The sequence below is a fragment of the Chlorocebus sabaeus genome, chromosome 7, assembly GCF_047675955.1.
Source record: "Chlorocebus sabaeus isolate Y175 chromosome 7, mChlSab1.0.hap1, whole genome shotgun sequence".
NCBI classification, from domain to species: Eukaryota; Metazoa; Chordata; class Mammalia; order Primates; family Cercopithecidae; genus Chlorocebus; species Chlorocebus sabaeus.
The window spans coordinates 56,953,032-56,979,812 of record NC_132910.1 but is presented as its reverse complement, the minus strand read 5'-3'; the positions used below and the strand labels follow the sequence as shown (position 1 = coordinate 56,979,812).

The 26,781-nt window shown below is 34.9% G+C and overlaps 1 protein-coding gene across 1 annotated transcript in view; it reads left to right on the top strand.

Moving 5' to 3' along the window:
• PPA2 (inorganic pyrophosphatase 2) overlaps positions 1–24,542 on the top strand; it is a 107,468-nt gene extending 82,926 nt beyond the window's left edge. Inside the window, exons 10-12 of the mRNA XM_007999439.3 lie at positions 8,009–8,078; positions 23,199–23,235; positions 24,340–24,542. Of these exons, the coding sequence (XP_007997630.1) occupies positions 8,009–8,078; positions 23,199–23,235; positions 24,340–24,368 (136 nt within the window). The 3' untranslated portion in view covers positions 24,369–24,542. The remainder of the gene's footprint in view (positions 1–8,008; positions 8,079–23,198; positions 23,236–24,339) is intronic.
• The last annotated feature ends 2,239 nt before the right edge of the window (positions 24,543–26,781 follow it).

Here is a 26,781-nt window from a genome sequence, read left to right as displayed (position 1 = left end):
TTCTTTTAATTGATTCCTTGAAAATTCTCTTTCTCAGAATAAGTTTTTTGTTGTTGTTGTTGTTTATTCTTTTTTCCACTGCTGGGTGTTTACTCTGAAAGCTAAATATTCTTTTAACAGAGAGAATTTTATTATTTCTAGTCTTACCTAAGAAAACTTTAAACTCGATTCTGGGAGAAGTCATTTTTTGACATTTGAGTTTATTCTTCAGTCCTCTCCCACTCTCTCTTCAACCAGTTGATATACCTTATTAAGAAATCAGAAATGTACTATTGTGTTTACTACTTTATTTTATTAACCATTATTTATTTTGATCCATCTGTCTTACATATTTTCCAAGTTTTGATTGATTCTTGAGTGCGTTCTAGCTGTAAAACTGCACTAATTTAAATTAGGTATATCTCCTAATGCTACCCTCCCCCATGCTCCCTCCCCACAAGGGACACAAACTCATCCTTTTTTATGGCTGCATAGTATTCCATGGTGTATATGTGCCACATTTTCTTAATCCAGTCTGTCACTGATGGACATTTGGGTTGATTCCAAGTCTTTGCCATTGTGAATAGTGCTGCAATAAACATATGTGTGCATGTGTCTTTATAGCAGCATGATTTATAATCCTCTGGGTATATACCCAGTAATGGGATGGCTGGGTCAAATGGTATTTCTAGTTCTAGATCCTTGAGGAATCACCACACTGTTTTCCACAATGGTTGAACCAGTTTTCAGTCCCACCAACAGTGTAAAAGTGTTCCTATTTCTCCACATCCTCTCCAGCACCTATTGTTTCCTGATTTTTTAATGATCGCCATTCTAACTGGTGTGAGATGGTATCTCATTGTGGTTTTGATTTGCTTTTCTCTGATGGCAAGTGATGATGAGCATTTTTTCATGTGTCTGTTGGCTGCATGAATGTCTTCTTTTGAGAACTGTCTGTTCATATCCTTTGCCCACTTTTTGATGGGATTGTTTGCTTTTTTCTTGTAAATTTGTTTGAGTTCTTTGTAGGTTCTGGATATTAGCCCTTTGTCAGATGAGTAGATTGCAAAAATTTTCTCCCATTCTATGGGTTGCTTGTTCACTCCGATGGTAGTTTCTTTTGCTGTGCAGAAGCTCTTTAGTTTAATTAGATCCCATTTGTCAATTTTGGCTTTCATTGCTGTTGCTTTTGGTGTTTTAGACATGAAGTCCTTGCCCATGCCTATGTCCTGAATGGTGTTGCCTAGGTTTTCTTCTAGGGTTTTTATGGTTTTAGGTCTAATATGTAAGTCTGTAATCCATCTTGAATTAATTTTCGTATAAGGAGTAAGGAAAGGATCCAGTTTCAGCTTTCTACTTATGGCTAGCCAATTTTCCCAGCACCATTTATTAAATAGGGAATCCTTTCCCCCTTTCTTGTTTTTGTCAGTTTGTCAAAGATCACATGGCTGTAGATGTGTGGTGTTATTTCTGAGGGCTCTGTTCTGTTCCATTGGTCACCAACATGGCACATGTATACATTTGTAACAAACCTGCACATTGTGCACACGTACCCTAGAATTTAAAGTATAATAATACTTTTTTAAAAAATAAATAAAATAAAATAAAATAAATAGAAAGTGCTTCAAACAGTGCCTGGTCCAGAGTAAAAGCTACTTAAGTGTTAGCTATTATTATTCTTGTTGTTGTTGTTTGTTATTACTACTATGGAGAGAGAATACTTAATGAATTCCAAGTTTAACATGGTTATTATTCTCAGAGTAGATGCAGTGTGGGTCAACTCCTGAATTCCTAAAAGTCCCATTCTGGCTGTTGCAATGCCTGACAGAAAGGGAACCCTCTTTTCTATTCAGGGAACGCAGATGCCAAAAGTCACTTCATATTAAATATTTGCATCATTTTTTATTCTGATGTCCATGTGCATGAAGTTTTCAGTTTTGGGTATGAAAATGGCTCTTAGTGCTAACATTTGTATTTGTCCATGAAAAGCACTAGTGTAAAGAATTAAACTGAAAATTTTAATATAAGGGAACCGGTGAATTTAGTGTCTTGTAGCTTTCAAAAAGAGGAAACGTGTTTCTTTAATATTTAGTATGGATTAATTGGCTTTATTAACTCATTTTCAACATGGGCCTCTAAAATGTCATTTAATGTCACCTTTAGTTTTGAATAGATACAAGGCATTTTAATTCACTTTATAGACTCAAAAGTGATTTTTTAAAAAGGTAGTACACTTACAATGCATGAATATAATTATTAACATACCTTGTAAACTTTCTTATAAAATGTTTGCACATTTTATGAATTTGGCTATAAATTCTGACAAGATGAATTGAGCAAATCGTTTTCTTAATATTTTAATTCAAAAAGCCTAAAGGGAAGAAGAGAATAATGGCCAACTGGAAATTTAGTATTATCCTTACATTTAAAGTGCAAACCATTACAATGTAATAAAATTAATCCAGACATTTCCGGGGGGCGGCGGGGTGGGGGGGAAACTGCACTAATTCAGTTGCTTAGCATTTCTTTGCTCATAAACTTTTTTTATTAACAATCATTCTCCTGTTTAACATATTCTATATAGTACTGCCAGAATTATCTTTCAAAAGTATGAATATGACTCATTTTTATGCCTAAAAACGCCTTATGATTCCCTTCAAAAATGGGATTTCATCCAACCCTTCTATTCTTAAACAATGTGTCCAAACCTGCCCTCCAGCCTCTTGGGCTCTTCCTTCCTATCCCCTTGTCTGTCTTCAGTGGACATCTTCATATTTTTGAAGAAGCAGTTTAGATGTCATCTCTGCACAGTTTCATTTTTGTTGGGCTGTTGTATCACTGCTGTACATACCTCTATGTAGAACTGGGGGTGGAATTTTTTTTTTTTAACACTTTGTATTGAGTTTTTACCTCAGCACTTGATAGCAGGACTTGACATAGTAGGTAGTCTAAATATGCTTACTGAATAAATAAATATATTCAATTCATCTAAATTATTTAGGTCTTGAAGTTGTTTCTTTTTACATTCCTAGAGAAAGGTATATTTAATCTCGCACTTCCTTTTTTTTTTTTTTTTTTTTTTTTTACCTTAAGTTCCGGGATACATGTGCAGAACGTACAGGTTTGTTACATAGGTGTACATGTTCCGTGGTGGTTTGCTGCACCCATCAACCCATCACCTAGGTGTTAAGCCCTGCCTGCATCAGCCATTTGTCCTGATAATCTCCCTCCCATCCCGCCACCAACAGGCCCAGTGTGTGTTGTTCCCTTCCCTGTGACCATGTGTTCTGATTGTTCAGCTCCCACTTGTAAGTGAGAACATGCAGTATTTGGTTTTCTGCACCTGCATTAGTTTGCTGAGGATGATGGCTTCCAGCTTCATCCACGTCCCTGCAAAGGACCTGACCTCATTTCTTTTTATGGCTGCATAGTATCCTATGATGTATATGTACCACATTTTCTTCATCCATTCCATCACTGATGGGCATTTGGGTTGGTTCCATGTCTTTGCTATTGTGAATAGTGCTGCAATAAACATACATGCACATGAGTCTTAATAATAGAATGATTTATATTTCTTTGGATATATACCCAGTAATGGGATTGCTGGGTCAAATGGTATTTCTGGTTCTAGGTCCTTGAGGAATCGCCACACTGTCTTCCACAATGGTTGAACTAATTTACGCTCCCACCAACAGTGTAAAAGCATTTCTATTTCCCCAAAGCCTCAGCATCATCTGTTGTTTCTTGACTTTTTAATAATTGCCATTCTGATGATAATTGCCATTTTAATAATTGCCATTCATGGCATGAGGTAGTATCTCGTTGTGGTTTTGATTTGTATTTCTCTAATGATCAGTGATGATGAGCTTTTTTTCATATGTTTGTTGGCTGCATAAATGTCTTCTTTCAAGAAATGTCTGTTCCTATCCTTTGCCCACTTTTTAATGGTTTTTTTTCTTGTAAATTTATTTAAGTTCTTTGTGGATTCTGGATATTAGCCCTTTGTCAGATGGATAGATTGCAAACATTTTCTCTCATTTTCTAGGTTGTCTGTTCACTCTGATGCTAATTTCTTTTGCTGTGCAGAAGCTCTTTAGTTTAATTAGATCCCACTTACCAATTTTGGCTTTTGCTGCAATTGCTTTTTGTGTTTTAGTCATTAACTCTTTGCCCATGCCTATGTCCTGAATTATATTGCCTAGGTTTTCTCCTAGGGTTTGTATGGTTTTTGGTTTTTACATTTAAGTCTTTAATCCATCTCGAGTTAGTTTTTTGTATAAGGTGTAAAGAAGGGGTCCAGTTTCAGTTTTCTGCATATGGCTAGCCAGTTTTCCCAGCACCATTTATTAAATAGGGAATCATTTCCCCATTGCTTGTTTTCATCAGGTTTGTTGAAGCTCAGATGGTTGTAGATGCGTGGTGTTATTTCTGGGGTTCCATTGGTCTATATGTCTGTTTTGGTACCAGTAATATGATACTTTTTCATGTATTGATAGCCTCAGTTGTTTTGCCTTTGTGTACATTTATCCCAAGGTCACTTCCTTCTATAAACTCTGGAGGTTATGGTCTAAAATTATTGTCATTCTGATGTCTTTAAATTTTCTCTCTCCCTTTTTCTTGACCACTTTGCTTTAGAATAAGAAGCCTTGACTTATCTTTATCCTGGACACTGTCTTTGAGGATTATAAGTGTGGGCCATTATTTGATTTGAAATTTACTTGAAAAAAATGGTTTTCCCTTCACTAAAGCACTATTATCTGTCTACTAATATACTTTATTATTTTTCTATGTAATTTGGGTTTGTTGTATACAGCATTTTTGGTTTTACTGATTTTTTGCTCTAATATCATCTTGTTTTGGTCAACAAGGGTGTATATAGGTCACGTAACATTTATACATTTAAAATATAATATTTAGTATCTTAATATAAAAAGGAAAGCAGTGCATTCTTTTTAGTTATTTTTTTTTTAAGTTTCGTTTATAGTGGGCACTAAAAGCTTAGTCATCCCTCCTTTAAATGATTATACTGCTTTTCCCCTGGCAGGTCATAGTCATAGTTTGAGAACTAAAAAGAATCTTAAAGATTAAAAGCTTCTTAGGGGGCTGCATGATTCAGTATTGTGTCTCCAGCATCTAGAAAAGTCCCTGACACGTAGTATGATTTTTTTGAATTGGCTAATAAATATGAATCAATGTTAAACAACTATTTTTACATGAAGGCCAGTTCAGAAAAAATAAAAATATTTCTTGGTATCATGCCTTTTATTACACTTTTAAACATTCAAAGTACAAATTATTAAATCCAAGAGGGGGTAAAGTGCATATATGTATGTGTACACACATATTTACATACATATATGTTCTTACAAGCTAGATTACATATATTATTGACTAAAAGGATGTGAGTGAGGATGTTGGCACTGTTTTTAGCTGATCGAAGAGCCTATTTGGTAAATAGAAGAAACTTTGTAATCTTTCATTCTATTAGGATGATTTTTATATATCATCCTATTTTATATATACATATACATACATACATACATACATACATATATATATATATATATATATTTTTTTTTTTGAGACATTCCCTCACTCTGTCACCCAGGCTGGAGTACAGTAGTGCCATCTCGGCTCACTGCAACCTCCACCACCCAGGTTCAAGTGATTCCCCTGCCTCAGCTTCCCAAGGAGCTGGGATTACAAGTGTGTGCCACCATGACTGGCTAATTTTTGCATTTATAATAGAGATGGGGTTTCACCATGCTAGCCAGACTGGTCTCAAACTCCTGACCTCAGGTAATCTGCCCACCTTGGCCTCCCAAAGTGCTGGGATTACTGGCGTGAGCCACCGCACCCAACCGCTCATATATTTTTTTAAGGTGAAAAAATAGCAGGGTCAGTTTACTTTCCCAAGATATCCACTACTGGTTACTTGTCAAGACATTTTATCAGAGATATTTAAATATTTTTAAATTTTACTGTGCTGGCTTAAATATTGTCATTGTTTTCTGATATTCCTATTCATAGTTTCATTTTGTTGTAGGAGTAGAGGATTACTTTAGAAGTAGGGTTGTCAGTAAACACCACACGTTCTCACTCATAGGAGGCAAGTGAACAATGAAAACACTTGAACACAGGAAGGGAACATCACACACCGGGGCCTGTCGTGGGGTGGGGGGAGGGGGAAGGGATAGCATTAGGAGATATACCTAATGTAAATGACGAGTTAATGGGTGCAGCACACCAACATGGCACATGTATACGTATGTAACAAACCTGCATATTGTGCACATGTACCCTAGAACTTAAGTATAATAAAAAAAAAAAAAGAGGAAAAAAGAAAAAGAAGTAAGGTTATCAGATTTAACAGATTAAAAATACAGGACACCAGTTAAATCACTTTTTCTTCTGTTTAAATATTTCAGAATAACAAATGTTTTTCCATGTAAGTGTATGTGTCTCTTTCAATATTTGGGACATACTTATACTACCAAACAAATAATTTGTTGCTTATTTGAAATTCAAATGTAATTGGTTGTTCTGTATTTTATATGGCAACTATATCTAGAAAAGACCCCCCCCCCCCCCGCCCCGCCATCCACCATCCTTTTCCCAGAATTTCCAAGGAATGTTTTACTTTGGTTTAGTTATAATGTTAAAAGCATTATATGTATTGTAATTAGTACTTTGTATACCATACTTTCTTCACAGGACCAGCACTTTTTTTACAGTGTCTAATTTTTTGCCTGGTTCTTTTTAAATTTATTTTTGACAGTCATCAAGGAAACATCTGACTTACAAGGCTCTGCCTTTTTCAATTTTCAGCTTGCTTAAACGTGAGCTGTAGAAAAGAGAATACAAAAAAACTTCATCTTTTTTTTCCCTCAACTTTTAGTTTAAGTTCTGGGGTACATGTGCAGAATGTGGAGTTTTGTTACATAGGTAAACGTGTGCCATGTGGCAAAAAAGCTTAGCCTTAAAGATGTTACTGCTAACTTTCATCAAATTCCATTCATGCCAAGAATGAAAATGAATCCCACATTAGGAGTCTGGATAGAAACCAAAATGACCACTTATTATAATCGCTGTATACTCAGTGTCATCAATTACAGAGAGATATAGACAGATGTTTTTTATCACTGATATCTCAATATATATCACAAAGCTATTTTGAAAATAAATTTGATAATGTATATCCTTAGGTCCACTTGAGGGGGAATATGTTTACGTGTGTTTTACCTATTATTTTATCTTTTAGGGATCTGCTAATCACTTTTTCTTCTATTTAAAAAAGTTAATTTGGCTTTAACTCCCTTCTCTACCACCTCTTTATCCATTTTAATCTGCCTGTTCCTTTGATGAAATTTTAAAAAATCAGTCTTAATATGTTTCAGAGGAATAATGGTTTTGCTTTGTCTAGAGATTGGCAATATGTAATAAGTGGCATGCTTTTAGAGGTATAGAAAAGGCGTTTGACTCTATGGAGCCTTCCCTAGTCAGGGAAGGAGCTGCTATTCCTATGCCTGGCTGAACTTCCCTACGTATAAGAAAATAAACTTTATATTCGTATAGTTTCCTCTTTAATCTCCTTATCTGTGAAAGAGATTCTGCAAAAACTTTAAGTAGCTCATTACAACATTTGTCACCTTGCTTAGAGGAAAATTTATCCTTGGTCCCATTCTGTGGGTCAAATTTGCTTCCTCTTTTCTTCAATAAAAGTGAAGTGCAATTGTGGTGTAGCTTTTTATATATACCTGGAAATTATTAGGATTTGTGTAATATAATTTTTAAAAATCTTTTGTCATCCTGGAGAGTGCTTTGCTGTGGACTACTCTATACTTTTAACCTTGCCTGAAAGAATATACAATAATTTTCATTGTCTTAATTTTTATTCATTCAGTTTCTAGTCATTGGTTGAAAGTATACAACTGATGTGGAGTATTTGGAGTTAGTTTTGGGGTTTTTTTTTGGTAATTGTTTCTTTTTATCCTGTTTAATAATAACATTCTCTTTTCCTCTCCAGCACAAACGTGCAGATATCTGATAGCCCTTTCCGTTGCACTCAAGAGGAAGCAAGATCATTAGTCGAATCGGTAAGGGGCAAACGTCCAAGACATCCTTTAATCTTATAAATGTCATAGGAAGTCTAGTAGAAATTCTGAAATCTCTAGCAATGAAATGTGTCAAGTCCTTTTGAGAAGCATAAAGTTTACGAGTCACACTGAAATCTTTTTAAATTCAAGGAATTTAAATGAAAAACTTTAAAACTTTTTAGTTGAGTTTTTAAATTTTGTATTTGAAAGTACATTAACCATTTAGCTAATTTCATATGATGCTGTTTTTCTTATCATCAGTTTATTATTGTTTATATAAATATGCTCTCCTCTGTACTGTTGTATCTCCATGAATTATCTTCTGTCCAGCGTCTACATTGGAACTGGCTATTGGCACAGTTCCAGTTTAGGAAAAATAAAATTGGCCCAGCATGGGAGCTCATTCCCATAATCCCACCACTTTGGGAGGCCAAGGCAAGTGGATTACTTAAGGCCGGGAGTTTGACACCAGCCTGGCCAACATAGCGAAACCCCATCTCTACTAAAAATATAAAAAGTTAGCTGGGCCTGGTGGTACATGCCTGTAATCGCAGCTACTTGGCAGGCTGAGGTGCAAGAATCACTTGAACCTGGGAGGCAGAGGTTGCAGTGAACTAAGATTGTGCTGCTGCACTCCAGCCAGGCCGACAGAGTGAAACTGTCTCAAAAAAAAAAAAAATTGAAAATAAAATAAAATTACGTTTTTCACCTTAAGAAAAATAAAATTGGTAAGACCCTTTGCTTTTTTATTTCCCTTTAGTCTGGCTGTCTCACATGCTTTCTTTCTGTAAGCTGAGATGATATCCTTGGATTTTTATATGTCTTAGTGATAATGCTGCATAGAGGCAACTGAATTTATTAGTAAATTAATGACTGATTCGGAGATCACTAAATTAGAAAATTTATATTCAGATAATCAAGTAATATTGCTTATATAAAGTGTATTTAGGAGTGGTCTTAGGCTAGAAATATCATTTATAGATTAAGGGTTTTTAAGAACTATGAAGTTGAAAAACTAGTGAATTTAGATCTTTACACCAAGAACAACTAAAATGTTCCTAAATGTTAGCTGATCACTGTGGCTGCTTTTAATTTATTGTTTTTTTGTTTTGTTTTGTTTTGTTTTTTTTCCCACTAATGTATTGGCTATCTAGTGCCTGTCATGTGGTAAGATATAGGTGCTGGGAATGCAGTATTAAAGAAAATATACAAAAACCTCTGCCCTTGTGTAGCTCACATTTTATCTGGAGAGATGGATAAGAAGGAAATATGCAAGTAAAATAATGAACTTTTCAGAGAACAAAAATGCCTTCTGAAAAATGACAAAAATGAGCAGGGACAAGGGGATAAAATGCCAGAAATGGGATAGGAGTTGTAGTTATTAAAAAAGCGGTCAGCCACAGCCTTACTAAGAAGAGGGCTGAATATGTGCCAAGAATTGTAGAAGGTAAGGTCAGGTGAAGGAAGAACATTCAAGGCCACACTCCCAGAGGCCCTGAGGCAAGAGGATTTCTGAGGTATTCAAGAAACACCCAAGGTGACCATAGTGACTGGTAGAGAAGAGAAAGTATGGAGAGAAAGGAGGAATGAGATTAGAAATGTTTGGATCTGGGTTTGAAAATGGGGGTCGATTATGAAAGACTCTGTGCAGGCTATTTAAGGATTGCGTTTCTTATTCTGAATGAAGTAGGGAACCATTAAAATATTTTCAGCAAAGGAGTGGTCTAATCTGACTTTGATTTTAACAAGATCATTCTGGCTGCATTGGTGAGAATGGGCTGTAGGCCATAATTACATTAGAGAAGATACAAGGAAGCTGTCACAATAATGCAGGCCACATTATTTTCTCCAAGTTATCAGTTTTGTATCTATGTAGATTATATTCAGAATTTGGTTTTCATTACTTCTTTAAGGATAAAAATGAAGGGAAACAAAAACTTTTCATCTTTGTACAAGCAGTCTGTCTTACTAATCTCAGATTAAGTCTATTCCATGTATTTCAGTTGTAGATTCATAAATAATATAGTAGATACTTGTCTTAAAATTAGCCACAGGCTCAAAGTTTCTATATTAGATCCTGTTTTTTTCATTGCTTTCTGTCACATTAGTGGCAAAACAATAAAAAAAAAAATTGGAGGACATATATATGATCTATTTAGATTAGAGGAATGAGATTATAATTCAGAAAGGTTAACATACAGCTTTAATTACCTGGCTTGGTAACTTGGTTGAGCTTTATAATAATGAAGAAGACACTATACTGAATAATTTTTCACTGAGAATACTGCATCAGAAATTCACAAATTAGAGAAACCAGTGCCTCTTCACTAGCTCAGTGGAACTTCATGTATGCCAGTTTTCATCATTAAATATTTGTAAGTCAAAGAATTACCCCATTAGCACCCTCATGAATGATTTGGAATTCTTAGAGCCCAGATTAGTTAACACCCTTCTCATATAAAGTTTAATTTGTAATAATGAAATTCTTTGTCATAAAAGCATTTTGTCTCATTTCCTCTCTTCAGAATCACATTGAAGTGTTTGAATCAGATTATTTAGGTGTATATTTCCATGTCTCTTCATTTTGCTGTATACTGAATATTGTACAGTCTTCAAAGTGCTGTCAGTTTTTGGTTTTTGTTTTTTTTGTTTTTGTTTTTGTTTTTTTGTCCTTTAATTGCTTAGAATAATTGAAGACACAGAAGCAGAAGTCATTCATCATACTTGATCAGATTCAGACTGTATCAAGTCCTGGGTTTGTATGAAACAAATTAGAAGATCCAGATTTTGTTAGTAGCTTAGAATGAGCAAATTAACAAGTCTAACATGTACCTAAGTAATATTATCTTGAGACTTATCTGTAGATGTTAAATGAGTCCGAAGTATGGTCACTAAAAGGCCAGACAGTAATGGAAGTTTTCACTTTTGAGATGCATATTGCTAGAATACTTAGGACATGTTGATTGAGATTTTAGAATATGGTTAACTGCTTTGTACTTTTAAAATAGACAAAGAAAAGAAAAGAAATAGACTAAACTTTTCAGTGGTTAATAGAACTATTGTAGGAAGTATATGCTGGATGAACATATATTGATCAAAACACAATTAAGTGTAACACTGAGACTAAACAAATTGTTAGTCATCCAACAATGCGTACAAATCAGTTAGGAAAAATATTGTCAGAATATCCAAGAAAAATAAAATATAAACTAACAAATTGATGAAAATTGTTAAGAACTATCTTAGAAACAAAATAGAAAATATCTACAGAAGTAATTTATCATACTTAGGTTAGAGATCTTAAGAAGGATAGATCTGAAAAGATTTCAGAAGGAGAATTTAAATGATCAAAATGATTATTAGGCTTTGTTTACAAATATAGATGTTTGAACTATATATTATCACAGAAAGCATGACTGTATCGTAACAAGTTTTGTTCATTTGATCCCAACACACTAGGGAACCATAAAAGGCAGAGAGAGTGCTCTCAGTGGGCTACAGCATGTGGACCCTGGCAACAGGACCCTGTATGTAATAGTTCAGCTGCAGGACCACTCAATTATTATGATTTTTTTTTTTGAGACACATGTTCTAGCTCTGCCGTCTAGGCTAGAGTGCAGTGGCATGATCATACAGTTCACAGCAGCCTTGACTTCCTGAGCTCAATTGATCCTCCCACCCCAGCTTCCCAAGTTGCTGGGACTACAGGGGTGTGCCACCACACCTGGCGAAATTTTTCTAATTTTTGGTAGTGGGGGGGGTCTTACTATATTGCCCAGGCTGGCCTCAGACTTCTGGCCTCCAGCAGTCCTCCCACCTCAGCCTCCCAAAGCACTGAGATTACAGGTGTAAGCCATCGCACCCAGCCTACATTTCTTTTTGTAAAGTTTTTTTTTTTCTTTTTAACCACCTGATTTTATAGCCAAAAGATATGAGATTCTTCCCCAACATTTGAGAATTTTGTGACTAACAGTTGGATCTTTATTTCAGGGAGCAAGGCTCAGAGCATTTATAGAGAACAAAGAATGTGTGTTTGTGTGTGCATGTGTGTATGTGTATGCAAAGACATGATTTGCCTTTCAGATAATATTAGTTGATAGTCTTTAAAGATATTTGATTTGACTATTGGGGGTTAAGATGCTACTTTTAGGACCCTTTAGCTAAATATTATTTTGGGAATGTTGAGAAGATTCAAACAAAATGTACAAGATTAATCTAATGGACATACATAATTAGTGAAGACATAATTTTTTCAAGTATATGTACACATTTCCAAAAATTGAATAGATATTAGACCACAGATAGAGTTGCAAAAGACTTGCTGTCATGCAGACCACATTCTCTGTCTACAATATAATCAATTATGAAAATATTAAGAGAAAACACACGTTCATGTGTTTGGAAATTTAAAAGTACTTATAAATAAATCAGGCCTGAAAAAATATAAATAATTTATATTTAAAGCTAAAATATTTAAAATTGAAAGACAACTGAGTCAATGTATGTTAAAACTTATGTAATGCAGCAAAAATAGTTCTTGAGAAATTAAATGTATACAATATAGCAGAAATGAAAGAAAATTATAGAAGTTCAACTTAACAATTACTCTGTTCATTTTTCTGACTTTTTTTTATTAGAAGACAATAGAGTAGAGTAAATATTTAATGAAACGGAAAACAAATAATGACAGGATCAACTAAAGCAAAAGCTGCATTTTCTTTCTTTTAAGACTAATTATATAGACCTGTGGCAAGAAAGACGATGAAATAGAATAGGCACAAATAAAAATAGCAAGAATTAAAATGAAGACATAACTACAGGCATAAGACATATTTAAATAATCAGAAGAGAATAGTGAAAAGCTTTTTGCAACAACTTTCTAAACACAGATGAATTGAGAATTTTGTTTAAAATATAAATTGCCAATATCAAATCAAGAATAAATAGAAAACCCAAATAAACTTGTAAAACAATACTTAATCATGAAGATGGCCATTTTTCCCATATTAATTAATGAAGTCAGTCTGTTTTTTTCATCTGAATCCCAATGAGGTTTTCACTGAACCTCACAGGGTGATTCTAAAATGTATATGAAATAGTAAAAGGCCAAGAATAAACTAGAAAGGATTAATAAATTTAAGTAAAGGGGGAAAAAAACTGTAAACAGTAGAAGAAACCTTAAAATAAGTTACAAGATAAGCCATTGATTGGAAGGAGATATTTTCATATAAATGATAAAAGGACTAGCATCTAAAATAATAACTTATTCAAACTCACAAGATAAAGATAACCCAGTAGAAAAAAAATGTGTAAACAGCATGAATACACAGCTCACAAAAGAGGAAACATACAATGACCACTAAACATCATAATTTGCTTTATCTTACTTGTAATTAGTGGGATCGAAATAAAACACAATACAATTTTACAGTTGTAGATTACCAGAAGTTTAAAAGTCTGTTAATACCAAGAGTTTTTAGGCAAGTGAAGAAAGGGAACCTTTCATACTTGATGGTATGATAGGCATATAGGTGGCTACAACTACTTTGAAGAACGTTAAATAATTTCTAGTAAACTTGATGCTTATAATTCACTACTCAGAAATTACCTTCTAGGTACACATCTTACAGAGACACTATACATGTGTTTATGATCAGAAATGGAAAAATTAGAAACGGAATTAAATGTCTATTGATAAGAGACTGGGTGGAAAAAGTGGGACACATACAGTATGTACCGTTTATGTATTTTTTAAAAAGCAGTAGCACATATTTTTTATGAATACAAACATATATGGCATTACATTTTAGAAACATAAATAAGAAAAGTAAACGTCAATTTCAGCACGGTGGCCAAAAGTTACCCCTGAGAAGGGAGGAGAATAAATAAGATTTTTATTTTTAATATACAGGGAGAAAGACTTCAGTTATAAAGATCTGAAATGACAATATTAACTCTTCTAAATCTAGAGCGTAGGTATGTGTTGTAATGGTCTCTGCATACAGAATATGTTTGAAGTATTTCATAATTTAAAAAATTTATATGCCCAGAAAAACAATTTAAAAAGATTAATGAAGCCAAAGCTAGTTCTTTGAGAAGACCATAAAACTGATAAGCCTTTAGGCAGAATGATCAGGAAAGAAAAGAAGACACATTTTCAAAGTAAGGCACAAAACAAGCAGTATCACTGCTAATTATACAGATATTAAGAGAAAAATAAGAAATATGGACATATTTTATATAAATAAATTTGACAGCCTGCATGAAATTGATAGATGCCTTGAAATACATAAACTACCAAAGCTCACTGAAGACGACATAGGCATAAACAAATTAAATTTGTACTTAAAAACCTTTCTATAAGCACAACTCTAAGCCCAGTTGGCTTCTACTACTATTGTTCAGCATTGTACTGAAGGTTCTAGCCAGTGCAATAGGGCAATAAAAAGATGCAGAAGGCATTCAGATTGTGAGGGAAGTGGCATGAATGTCTCTGTAGCAAGTTCAACAAATTCTACCTAAAAACGACTAGAATAAGTGAGCTTAGTAAGATTGCAGGACATGAGATTAATATAGCAAACAATTGCAGGCCGGTTGCGGTGGCTCACACCTGTAATCCCAGCACTTTGGTAGGCCAAGACGGGTGGATCGCCTGAAGTCAGGAGTTCAAGACCAGCCTAGCCGACATGGTGAAACCCTCATCTTTACTAAAAATACAAAAATAAGGCAGGCATGGTGGCGCACGCCTGTAATCCCAGCTACTCAGGAGGCCGAGGCAGGATAATTACTTGAACACAGGAGGCGAAGGTTGCAGTGAGCTGAGATCGTGCCACTGCACTCCAGCCTGGGTGACAGAACGAGACTCTGTCTCAAAAAAAAAAAAAAGAAAACAACAACAACAAAAAAACAAAATACAAAAACTTAGCCAGGCGTGGTGGTGGATGCCTATAATCCCAGCCACTGGGGAGGCTGAGGCAGGAGGATCGCTTGAACCTGGGAGGCAGAAGTTGCAGTGAGTCAAGATCATGCCATTGCACTCCAGCCTGGGCAACAAGAGCCAGTATACAAAAATAGTTGCTTAGTTGCTTGAGATATATGTGTATATATATATATATATCTCTGCAATAATCAAGAGAATATATTCAAGAGAATATAGTAATGGTATAAAGATAGATTAGTGTAACCAAATCTACACATAGACCTACATATATATAGACAACTGATTTTCAAAATGATTTTTTTTCAACAAATAGTGCTTAAATAATTCGTTATTTATATTTTTAAAAACACATTTCAGTTTTGCACTGTATATAATTGTCTAAAATGGATCCTAGACCTAAATTTAAGGCACAAAACTTAAACCTATTTTGACTTTGGGTTAGACAGTATTTCTTAGATATGACACCAAAGGCACAATCTGTTCTTTAAAATGATAAATTGGACTTCATCAAAATAAAAAAATTTCTGTTCTACAAAAGACATCCTTAGGAGAATGAAAAGAAGCTACATACCACAAGAAAATATTTGGAAATTATGTATCTGATAAAGGGACTTGTGTTCAGAATATATAAAGAACTTTCACAATTCAAGAAAACAAAACATTCAGTTTTTAAAGATGTACAATATATGGCTCTGTAAATGGATGGATGACCCCAAAAAAGAATTTTTTTAAAAGTACAAAATATATGAATGAGCACTTCACCAAATCTATAAAGAAGGCAAAGAAACACCTGAAGTGATGCTCAACTTTAGTTATTAAATGCAGATTTAAAACCACAATGCATGCTAATACACACTTTTAGGATGTCTAAAAGTAAAAAGACCAGCCAAACCAACTGTTAGCAAGGATGTGGAGGAACTACAATTCTCATTTACTGCTGGTTAGAATGCAGAATGGTACAACCATCTGGAAAACAGTTTGGTATATTCTTGAAAAGTTAAACACATACATACCATGTGATCCATTTGATCAAGTCATTCCACTCGTATATATTTACCCAAGACAAAAGGAAGTGTATTTCCATACAAAGACTTGTACACAAATGCTTGCAGCAGCTTTCTTTGTAATAGAAACTGAAAACAACCCAGATGTTCATCAGTAGATGAATGGATAAACAACTTGTAGTATATTTATGAGGAATGCTACTCAGTAATAAAAAGGAATAGGTTATTGATACATGCCACAACATGGCTGAATCTTTTAAAAAAATATATTGAGTGAAAATAGACATATCATATACATTTTATCATACCATTTATATAAAATTTTAGGAAATAAAAGCTAATGTATAATGATGCAAACCAGATCAGAGAGAGCCAGGAAGGAGGATTTTCCAGTCTCATTTTTAAGAGCATGGAGAAACTTTTAGGAATAGTGGTGAATATGTTTATTATCTTCATTATATTGATGGCTTCATGAGTGTATATATGTCAAAACTTATCAAATTACAGACTTTATATGTAGTTTATTTCAGGTCAGTGTTAGTCTAATGACACATCTTTTGGAAAAAAAAAAAAAATTTTCTAAAGTCAGATTGTCTGGGTCCAAATCTCAGTTCTTTAATTTATAACCTGAGGCAAATTTTAATTTATTTACATCTTTGATTTCTTATTTATAAAATGGGGCTTATAATAATAGTATCTTATCAGGCTGTTGTGGAGAATTGAATGAACTAATCCAGGTAAAAATGTCCAGCAGATAAGGTATTCAATAAATGTTGGATGTTACACTTGTCATTACTGCTGTAGGTTTAGTTGAGTTAAATTGACCAGAGAGAGAGAAATCCCTTCTATTCCAGCCTCTTCTTTTAATACTTCTAATGATGAGGATATCACTTCTTTCTGAGTTGACCCATTCCATTGTTGGATATTGGAAAAGTCAGCCTTACTAATTTTTCTAGACATATGAGAATTAGTCCTACTTTCAGGGAATTTAATAGGAAGAAAGGAAGGAAGAAGAGGTGGAACAAGTGGAGGGGAAAAGTAGTTGGTTTAACCACTCTTCCTATCTGGGAATTCTTTTCCCAAAATTCTTCCTTGTGCTTTGTGTAAGCACTTTTCTCTTTGAGGAAATGGAACACTCTAGGCATTATACAGAGTTGGGGGAAATTTGAATTAAACAATGTGTAAGGTTCGCTAATACTTGGTACTGTAGTCATTTTACTGGAAAATTGATTGAACTTTATGAGGCTCCACACACAAACTCGTGGCATATAGAACTAGGACAGAGCCATATTCAGTGCTAAAGATTCCCAGACCTGCCTCAGACATGTGCACAGCCTAACTCCAGGGATTTAAAACTCTTACAATCTGGAATTCAGGCCAAGAAGAGTAAGTAGTTATACACTTGCTCAGTTCTAGGGAACCAGACCATGCCACTGTGAACCTCTAGCTCGTAGTAGTGATGGAAGAAGTTCAGAAGGTTAAAGACTTCTAAAACTGGGCAGATAGAAGGCCTCTCAGAGAGGTCTCAGCACCCTCAGTCTGATTTTGTTTTCGCCTGTTCATGGACAGATTTCCACTAAAACTAGTCTCAGATAAACCTGGAGCACACAAGACTCAGATGATAGTGATGATGGTACATGGGATGCTAAATGGATAGTGTTTTGAAGTAAAAAAGTCAAGGGGGAATTGGAACTTCAGTATAAATGTATTATTTCTGGCTACATTTGGTGGATCTTATTTCTTCAGTAAAGCAACAATATCCATAGTGTTGTATAAAATTTGGATGGTCGTCCTATAGTTGGTGCAAGACTTCTTAGCTGAATGGTAAAAAGCAGTGCATTCAGGAGGCCAAGGCCATAAGGTGAATCCCAGTGGCAGTTAATGTCAGCATGTAGCGTGGCCATCTATTTCATCCCAAAATGCATATTGGCATTTATGTAGAGACTCGAAGATGAATCCAGGTGAAGGACTTTAGGTGAGTCCATCAATATAAGCATCTCATGTGAGTCTGAGACATTGTTATCATTCAGAATAATAGCACTTAAAAAAAAATCACACCAAAGCCGTGTTTTATTTTTCCTAAGGGTCACAACAAGATGGATGAATAAAGCAGTCAGCTTAGAACCACACTCTTAGGGGTTCTGCATTCTAATAAGAAAATACCAATTAATGAATATTTTAAATAGTTATAAGTAGGAGAGGTAATGACCAGCAGAAGAATGGTGGAGTTCATTATAGAGTTCTTGGATAGGACTTAAAACAGCATGTTCCTTATATGGTTCCTTTGGGCATAGCCTTTATCTCTGTTTAGGGCTTTCCTGATGACATGACAATAACAGCTTCCTTGCATGGTCCACAAGGAGAAGGCATTCCCTGGCTTCTGGTTATTGAAATTGAGCCAGCTCAGAACTAATCTCTGAGGTTAGTCTGACTGGGATACCCTCTTATCACCAGGGCTGCTTTGACCCCTCAGACTACCTAGGCAAGAAGTACTTCCCTCTAAGGGCACTCACTTTAATCAAAGCTATCTCTCCATCAAAGAGGACTGTATTTTCTTTTGGAGTAGAACTGATCTTAGGATGTAATTTTCTAGTAAGATCACACTACAATATTTATGTCACACAGATTTGTTTTATGACCCTGAGAATGAACATCCTTATGGGAATTCATTTAAAAATGTTTTAAGTAATGTCTTTTCTTCATAAGTCAGGGTCTGATTAGAACCAGACCCTGATTTCTGAAGAAAAGACATTATTTTAGTGTTATTTCTCCCTCTTCTTTCTCTTTTTGCCCCTTAACAGCCATGCTGTGCATTACCACCAGATGGTAGACAAAGTTAGTGAGAGTAAAACAATCACTTACTTAGCTACTAGCCATTTAAATGCATGCTTGATGAGGAAGTATTAAGAGATTAAACTTACATGAACTTAAAATATTTTTATATCTTCTTTATGAATAACTAAGAATTGGACATATTTTGTTGATTCTAAAATAAAAAATCAGAAAAGGATTATGTGAAAAGTAAAATGAATGTAGCATAACTGCCTTATGAAGTGTGGAAATACAATGCAGAAAGGTAATGTCTGGCTGGGCGCGGTGGCTCACACCTGTAATCCCAGCATTTAAGGAGACCTAGGCAGGTGGATCACTTGAGTTCAGGAGTACGAGACCAGCCTGGCCAACATGGTAAAACCCCGTCTCTAAAAAGAAAAAAAAAAGAAAAAGAAAGACAATGTCCAAGACACTTTAATTCAACTAAAACCTTGCATCACCTGAATGAAAAATTGGGAACCTGTTTTCTTTCCCTTTAATTTTGAACTCTTTTAGTAAAATGACATAATGTCAATCCCTGTGTTAGATATAGTAAAGCAGGATACTTTATATTGGTTCAGTGTGTCATGTTTGTTCATTTGAACAAATGTAACTTGCAGGTGAAAATGCTTATAGGGACCTGGTAGAGTTATTTGAAAGAGAGACACTTAAGCACAGAGCAGTTGTATTAACAGTTTATATTTAAAATACAGTTTATATATAAATAGAAAAGAAAGGAATACTTTGGTAATGAAACCATTAGATTTGTTTGAAAGCAATTAAAGATATAAAGATAATGAGAAGGATTTTGGGGATGAGGAAGAGGAGTAGATAGCATTTTTATTAATTAATTAATTAAAGACACGGTCTCACTATGTTGCCGGGGCTGGTCTCAAACTCCTGAGCTCAAGTGAATCTACCTGCCTTGGCTTCCCAAAGTGCTAAGATTACAAGCATGAGCCACCACACCCAGCCATGGAAATAGCATTTTTAGAATGAGACTATAAAACAATACTCATTGTTGGTGGATAATTTATCTTGGGTGAGTAGAGGATGTCCACATTCTTTTCCTACTAAGAAATTAGATGAGGTATTACATTAAAAGAAATTAGAAGTAACTAAAAGTTATTTTTTTTAGTTTCTTACAATGAAAATATAATCATAGTATCCCCTGAGAGTGAAGAATTGGGATTAGTGATCTTTTGGGTACTGCTCCATACATTTCTTTGTTCCATTTTCTGTAAGTAAATGTTATATTTGTCATTATGTTTAGTTACCAGAAAATCATCGACTGTAGGTAAAGAGTCAAATAGCTAATGTTTATCATGAATCCATTATAATTGATGTTTTCAAATTTAAATGATAGTTTCTCTTTTAATATGGTAATTTTTTAAATCACCTTCACACTTTATCATTATCTCTGAGTGTCAGACTTACCTATGATGGGGTGGGTGGGTGGGTGTGTGTATTTAAATATATATCATATGGCTTTGTATATTCTGAATATATTCTATCAATTGAGAAATTTATTTTAAGAATAAAGAAATAAACATTCTGGAAATTATTTTAAAATAAAATGTAACGATAAATGTTTTAGAGTAGCTTGCTCATTTCTTTTCTGTAATACTTTTTAGGTTAATGAGAAGCTGCTCAATTATTCTATTTTTATACACTATACATTTTATTCCTCTGAAATGTTTGGCAGCTCCAACAAGAAGCAGCTGCTAATTTGAAGCAGGAAATCTAAACAGCTAATTTAAGAAAAAAATTTTGTATTGTTATACTCCCCTTAAATTGTTCAGGACACAAATAGGCATCCTGCACAATTTAAGGAGTATATAGCAATTTCATAGAAGAAGCAGGTTACCCCGTTTTATGGTCTGTTTAGAAAAATAGAGCCGTCAAATCCCAAATGCCTAATCTCAAGGAGTACAATTTTTATGTTGTGTTACTGTCATACCCAGATTTAAATCCTACCATCCCAAAAATCAATGATGGTTAAGAATTTTTCTTTGTGCACAAGCTGAGTAGATTTTATTCTTTTTGAAGTACTTGGAAAAACTAAAGGATGTTTTTAAAAAAGTGTAATTTTAGGCCAGGCACGGTGGCTCATGCCTGTAATCCTAGCACTTTGAGAGACCAAGGTGGGAGGAACATTTGAGCCCAGAAGTTCAAGACCAGCCTGGGCAACTTAGCGAGACCCCATCTCTAAAACAAACAAACCAAAAAAAAGATAAAATTGTAATTTTATTTACATAGTTACACCATCCTTTTTTTTTTTTTTGATATAAAGAAAATAAAACAAAGTCTGTTTGTTCAGATTTTTTCTTAAAATGGAGTAGAAAGAGTAATAACTTTAAATTATTTATGATTTGAGAGAATTTATTAGGATTCTCCAGAGAATCAGAACCAATTGGATGTGCATATACAGAAAGAGATTTATTATAAGGAATTGGCTTACATGATTATAGTGGCTTGGCAAGTACAAAATCTGCAGTTGGGCTGGCGGGCTGGAGACTCAGGAAAGCAGATGATGCAGTTCCAGTGTGAAGGCCAGCAGCGTGGAGACCCAGGAGAGCCAGCTGCACAGATGAAATCTGATGGCTGTCTGCTGGCGAATTCTCTTTTGCTTGGGACAGACTAGTCTTTTTGTTCTATTAAAGCCTTCAGCTGATCAGATGGGGCCTACCAACATTATGGAGGGCAATCTGCATTATTCAGAGTTCACTGATTTAAATGTTAATCTCATCTAAAAACACCCTCCAAGTTGACACATAAAATTAGCTATCATAGGGAATATTTTAATATTGCTGAAATGTAAATCTTTCTTCTTGTGGAGTGGTGGCTATTCAGTACTGCCCTCAGATTTAAGCACGGAGAGCCTTCCTCAGATCCTGCTTTTTGGAGGGTCATACTTGGCCCTTAGTTAGTCTCATATCTTACCATAGGGCAAGAAGACCAAGGGGCCAAAGTTATAGATTCACCAGGAGGCATGCCCCCATTCTAGACCACATCCCCACAAGGGGCCAAAGTTAGACTCACTAGGAGGCATGCCCCCGTTCTAGACCACATCCTGGCTACCCAGGACTCTGGAATCCTCTGCCCAGACAGATTTAAGCGTGTTTCTGGGGCCTCCAGGCTACACATCTCCGCAGGTCCACACTCCTGACCCTGTGGACTTTGTACCCACCGTTACTTCTGCAGGGGCCAGTGGGTGGCTGTTTGGAGGTAAAAGGTGCCTAGATATGTGGGCTACTGAATTTCTACCCATGTGCAGATGAGGCCCTTGAAATTCAGAAAGGAGCCTGGAATAGGGAGAGAAGTAGAGCAGGATGAGGGCCTCATTTCCTTCCTATGCCACATCCAGACACATGTCTCTAACGTGTCTAGAATCCTAAATGAGAGCTTCTAGGTCGTTACAAAGGTATTTGTATCAAGATAGTGAGATGGAACACATTTCATATGTATATTCATCACTTGTTAGCCTGAGTTATTGTAACTTTTAAATATTTAGATGTATATTTGTACATTTGTACCTCTGCCTCAGACTTAACAAATGCTAGAGGCAGGTATTTCCTGTCTATTGAAGGTCAGCAAATTCAGAGAATTAGAAGTTAATTATTAATTTGAAATCTGAAAAGTGTGTTATAAAATCAGTGTAGGGTAGGGTTATCGCTAGGAAGGAAGGGGTCATAGTTGGGGAGGGGCCTGGCGTGTTTCATTTCTCTACTTGGATGGTGGACACATAGATGTAAATTCTAATGATTCTTTAAACTAAATAGTCTTTGTGGCTTCTTCTTTATGGAAAATGGATCTTCCAATGGAGTGGTAAAAAGTATTGTTCTTAATTATGGGGAAAAAAACTATCTCAGAAAAATGTTTCTTCAAACTTGTCTGTTCTAAGAATCTTGGTCCAGCCATCAGAATAAACAGAAACAATAATTTAAACTTCTAGAAAACAGATAAATTTTATAGCAAGTGTGTGTTTTATAGCAAGCATGAACAAACATATATTTAAATATGTGTGTGTGTGCTTGATTTTGACTTTCAAGACATCAGCTGTGGAAACAATTGAAAGAAAACCTTTCTTCTCATTCCCAGCTGCAAGACCTTCAGTGAATTCCATGGGTTAAGATTAAAAAAATATTTTCAAGTATTTTTATTTCACTCTAAGTCCGTGGTTTGTTTATCTGAAAGAATGAACAATGATAATGAAAAGCAAAGGGGAATATTTACCTTTTTCATGTTAGGGATTCATTGTATGTAAACTTTGTTCTACAATTTCATGAAAAACCTTTTCTGGATGTGCTTTCCACATATAAATATTTATTGTAACAGAGATTATTTCTCTGTTTTTATTTTCAGGTATTATCTTCACCGAATAAAGAAAGTAATGAAGAAGGTATGGTATATTTTGATTCATTAAGAGTGAGGCATATAAATTTATTTGTTTATAGTAGCGGAAGTCAAAAAATAAAAATAGATAAATTGAAAAGCTGTATAAGCTAAGTGAAATATTTTTAAAATAGTTGTTGAAATTTCAGATGAAATATTTTCTAATTCAGAAAATAAAGAGAATGCATTTAACTACTTTTCTAGTCTAGAAAATGGTTTGATTTTACAGTGACTTTTTTTGGTGAAGGACTGAGATATTCCAGCCAGTTCTGACACATTTAATTTTAAAAGATTTAATTTAAGAAAAAAAAAAAAAAAAAAAAAAAAAAACCTCTTACATTCAGATATTTATCTTATTTTAATGAATCACTTATTTTAGCTAAAGATCTTAAAACCTATACTGTTGTAGAATTAAAAATAAATACAATATTTTTATTACCATTATTTGAAGCTATTTTAATAAACAAGTAAAAATGCTCTGTAGTGAAATTTTCAAAATTTAAGCATGTGCACACATCATTTGTCTTTCAAAATATTGCAAGGCTTTTGGCTTTTTGTTTTAATATAAAATATTAGAAGAATATTCAAGTTGCAGATTTGGAAGAAATATGAGAACTATTTACTGTGAGTCAAGTATGACATGTTTAGAAAGGAGTAAATCCATAGGCATGATTTCATGGGAAAGCAAACTGTATTCCTTATATGGTAAGCTAACAAATTGTTTCTTTGCAATACTATCCCATTTGGGATATTTTTTGTGTAGTCAAATTTTACTATACGAGCTTTATCTAAACCTTTCATGTTGTAGCACTTCTGTGTTGTCTGCTAGAGACTAAAATGACCCAGAAAGATACAAGAAATAAAGTAGGAAGGTTGTAGAATGTTTAGTATAGCTTTATATAAGGCTTGGGCCAAATTAGAGAACTTGGGACAAAAGTTTAAAGGGAAATAGCTTTAAATAGAGAAATGCAACTTTAGATAGAGAGCTTATGACTGTATCTGCCTAAATATTTCCTAAAAGTCTAAATTAAATGTTATTAATCACTCCCTTCTCCCTCCTTCTTTCTTTTATCCCTTCCCCAATACCCTCTTTCCCCCATTTTAAATGCAGAGCAAGTATGGCACTTCCTTGGCAAGTGATTGAAACATCTGAAATTCTGCTGTCAAGATTCCCGTCTCTAAGGACTCCAAGACTCTTTTTCCCCAAGTGCTAAGGGGATCTATGAGCATTTACTGACTTCCTGTTAAAACTTCAGTTTTTCAAACTTTTTGAGCTATGCAATATATAAATAAACAGTAAGAATTTTAAATTACTATCCTTTGGACATTTATTGATATAAAAACAAGATTTTGGCCAGGCGCGGTGACTCATGCCTGTAATTTCAGCACTTTGGGAGACCAGGGTGGGCAGATCACGAGGTCGGGAGTTCGAGACAAACCTGGCCAATATGTTGAAACCCCATCTTTATTAAAGATACAAAAAATAGCTGGGCCTGGTGGTGCATGCCTGTAGTCCCAGCTATGCAAGAGGCTGAAGCAGAAGAATTGCTTGAGCCCAGGAAGCAGAGGTTGCAGTGAGCAGAGATCATGCCACTGCACTCCAGCCTGGGCAACAGAGAGACTCTGTCTCAAAAAAAAAAAGATTTTGTTTCATTTCATAGCACAAATTTAGAGGCATTGAGTTGACCAATTCTAGTTTCTATACCTAAAGGAACCCATTGATTTTACTAGTTTTTATTTCTATAGATTGGATGTAAAAATCACAAATTCAATAAATTAATAAAATTTGTGTAGACAACTGTTACTTTCATTTTCATACTGTATTATTCCTTTCAAGTCCATTGCTGGTAGAGGCTTTAAATATTTGGTCAACTTCTACTCTTATTAATGCCTGTGTAAATGTGTTACATTTATTAAGGCTCCTTCCTGTAACTTATTGTTTTGGAAATCCTAATCTCTTTTTGATTCTCATTCATTCCGCTTATGGTGATGACTCTGGGGATGACTCTCCCTCATCTCTATGGGATGTCACTCTGTAGTGACGACTCCCTCTATGATGGTGACCTCTATAGCGATGACTCCCAAATCTCCATAAGAAGCCCAGGTCTCTTTCTGGTGTCTACCTATTGGTCATCAGTTTAAATGCCTTTGGCTTCTCTTGTCCATACCTGAATTCATCTTCACTTGCATATATGCTCCTTTCTCCTTGTTCTTGAACAATGGAATTGACTTTCTCTAAATCTTCCACTTGAAGCCTTGAAATCATATGGAACTTCTCTTTATTCATGAAGATGATCTAAATGTTTATTTGTTGTCCTCATTTGTTGACACCCCTACTCTGTTGATTTTTCCCTTCACTGGATTCTTGTTAACAGGCTCCTGTCTCTTCTCCATGACTCAGATCCAGCCCCTCTGTCTCATCCCCATTGCTATAGATCAGTATCATGCACTCTTACCTCCTAACCAAGTGGTTGTCTTGCCTCCAGTTTTTCTCCCTTCATACCATCTTCCACATTTCTAAACAGTGATTTTCTTACAACATAGATCCTATTTTGTTATATTTTTCTCAAAATGCCCTCTATGCATAGTTTTCTATATTCTTGACAATAAAAATCAGACTCTCTCCTTTTGTCAGCAAATCCATCCTGCAGCTATGCAATGCTACTGACTCCTCAAACACATCTTATACTCACACTCTGAATACTGCATTTCTTTCTTACCAGTTTTGTTCACTACTTTTTCTCCCTTTTTCTATATATCATCATTAACAAATTGCATTTAAAGTGCTTTGTGGTTTACAAAAGACTGTTATGATAACAGTTATTGTTTATTGAGCACCTATTGTATAACAAGCACTGTTTTGGATACTATGTGTACATATACCCTATATGCCTGTACTTGAGAAGTTCTATAACTTGCCCAAAGTCACACAACTAGTTCAGTTTCAGAGCCAGGATTAGATAGAACCCATTACTCTGTGGCTGTATATCCTATAGTTTTTCCATCCTTCTATGCATGCAGTTTCTCACATACAACTGCCTTGCAATGTAGGCAAAGTGCAGAGCACTCCTCTATTTTATAGATAAGAAAACAGGCACAGAGAGTTTAAATGATTATTCCAGGAGTAAATATTCTCTTTGAAGTGTCTTTGGTAATGTATGAACCTCTTTGAGGGACAAGAAAGAGTGTGAGAGAAGAATGAATTCTTTTTACTTTTTTTTTTGATATATTGAGTGTTTAAATTGTGAAAATAAAACTTACAGAAAGATAGAGAATAGAGTACTGTTATTGCAATAGTTGTAAAAAGTTAGCTGGAATTATCAAGAGATAGATAGTGGATTTATGGCATGTGACGTTAGTCTCTCGAAGAAGTAAGCTGTGCCTGGTGGTCCTCTTGTGGCACAAGGCACACCTAGTATTTTTTCCCTTCTCCTTCTAGCAGTCAGTAGTACTCAGATGCTACCTAGTTAGTGAGCCTTGCTAGTGAGGTAAATCCATTTGATACGGTTTAGGTGTTTTGTCTGCTCCAAATCTCATGGTGAAATGTAATCTC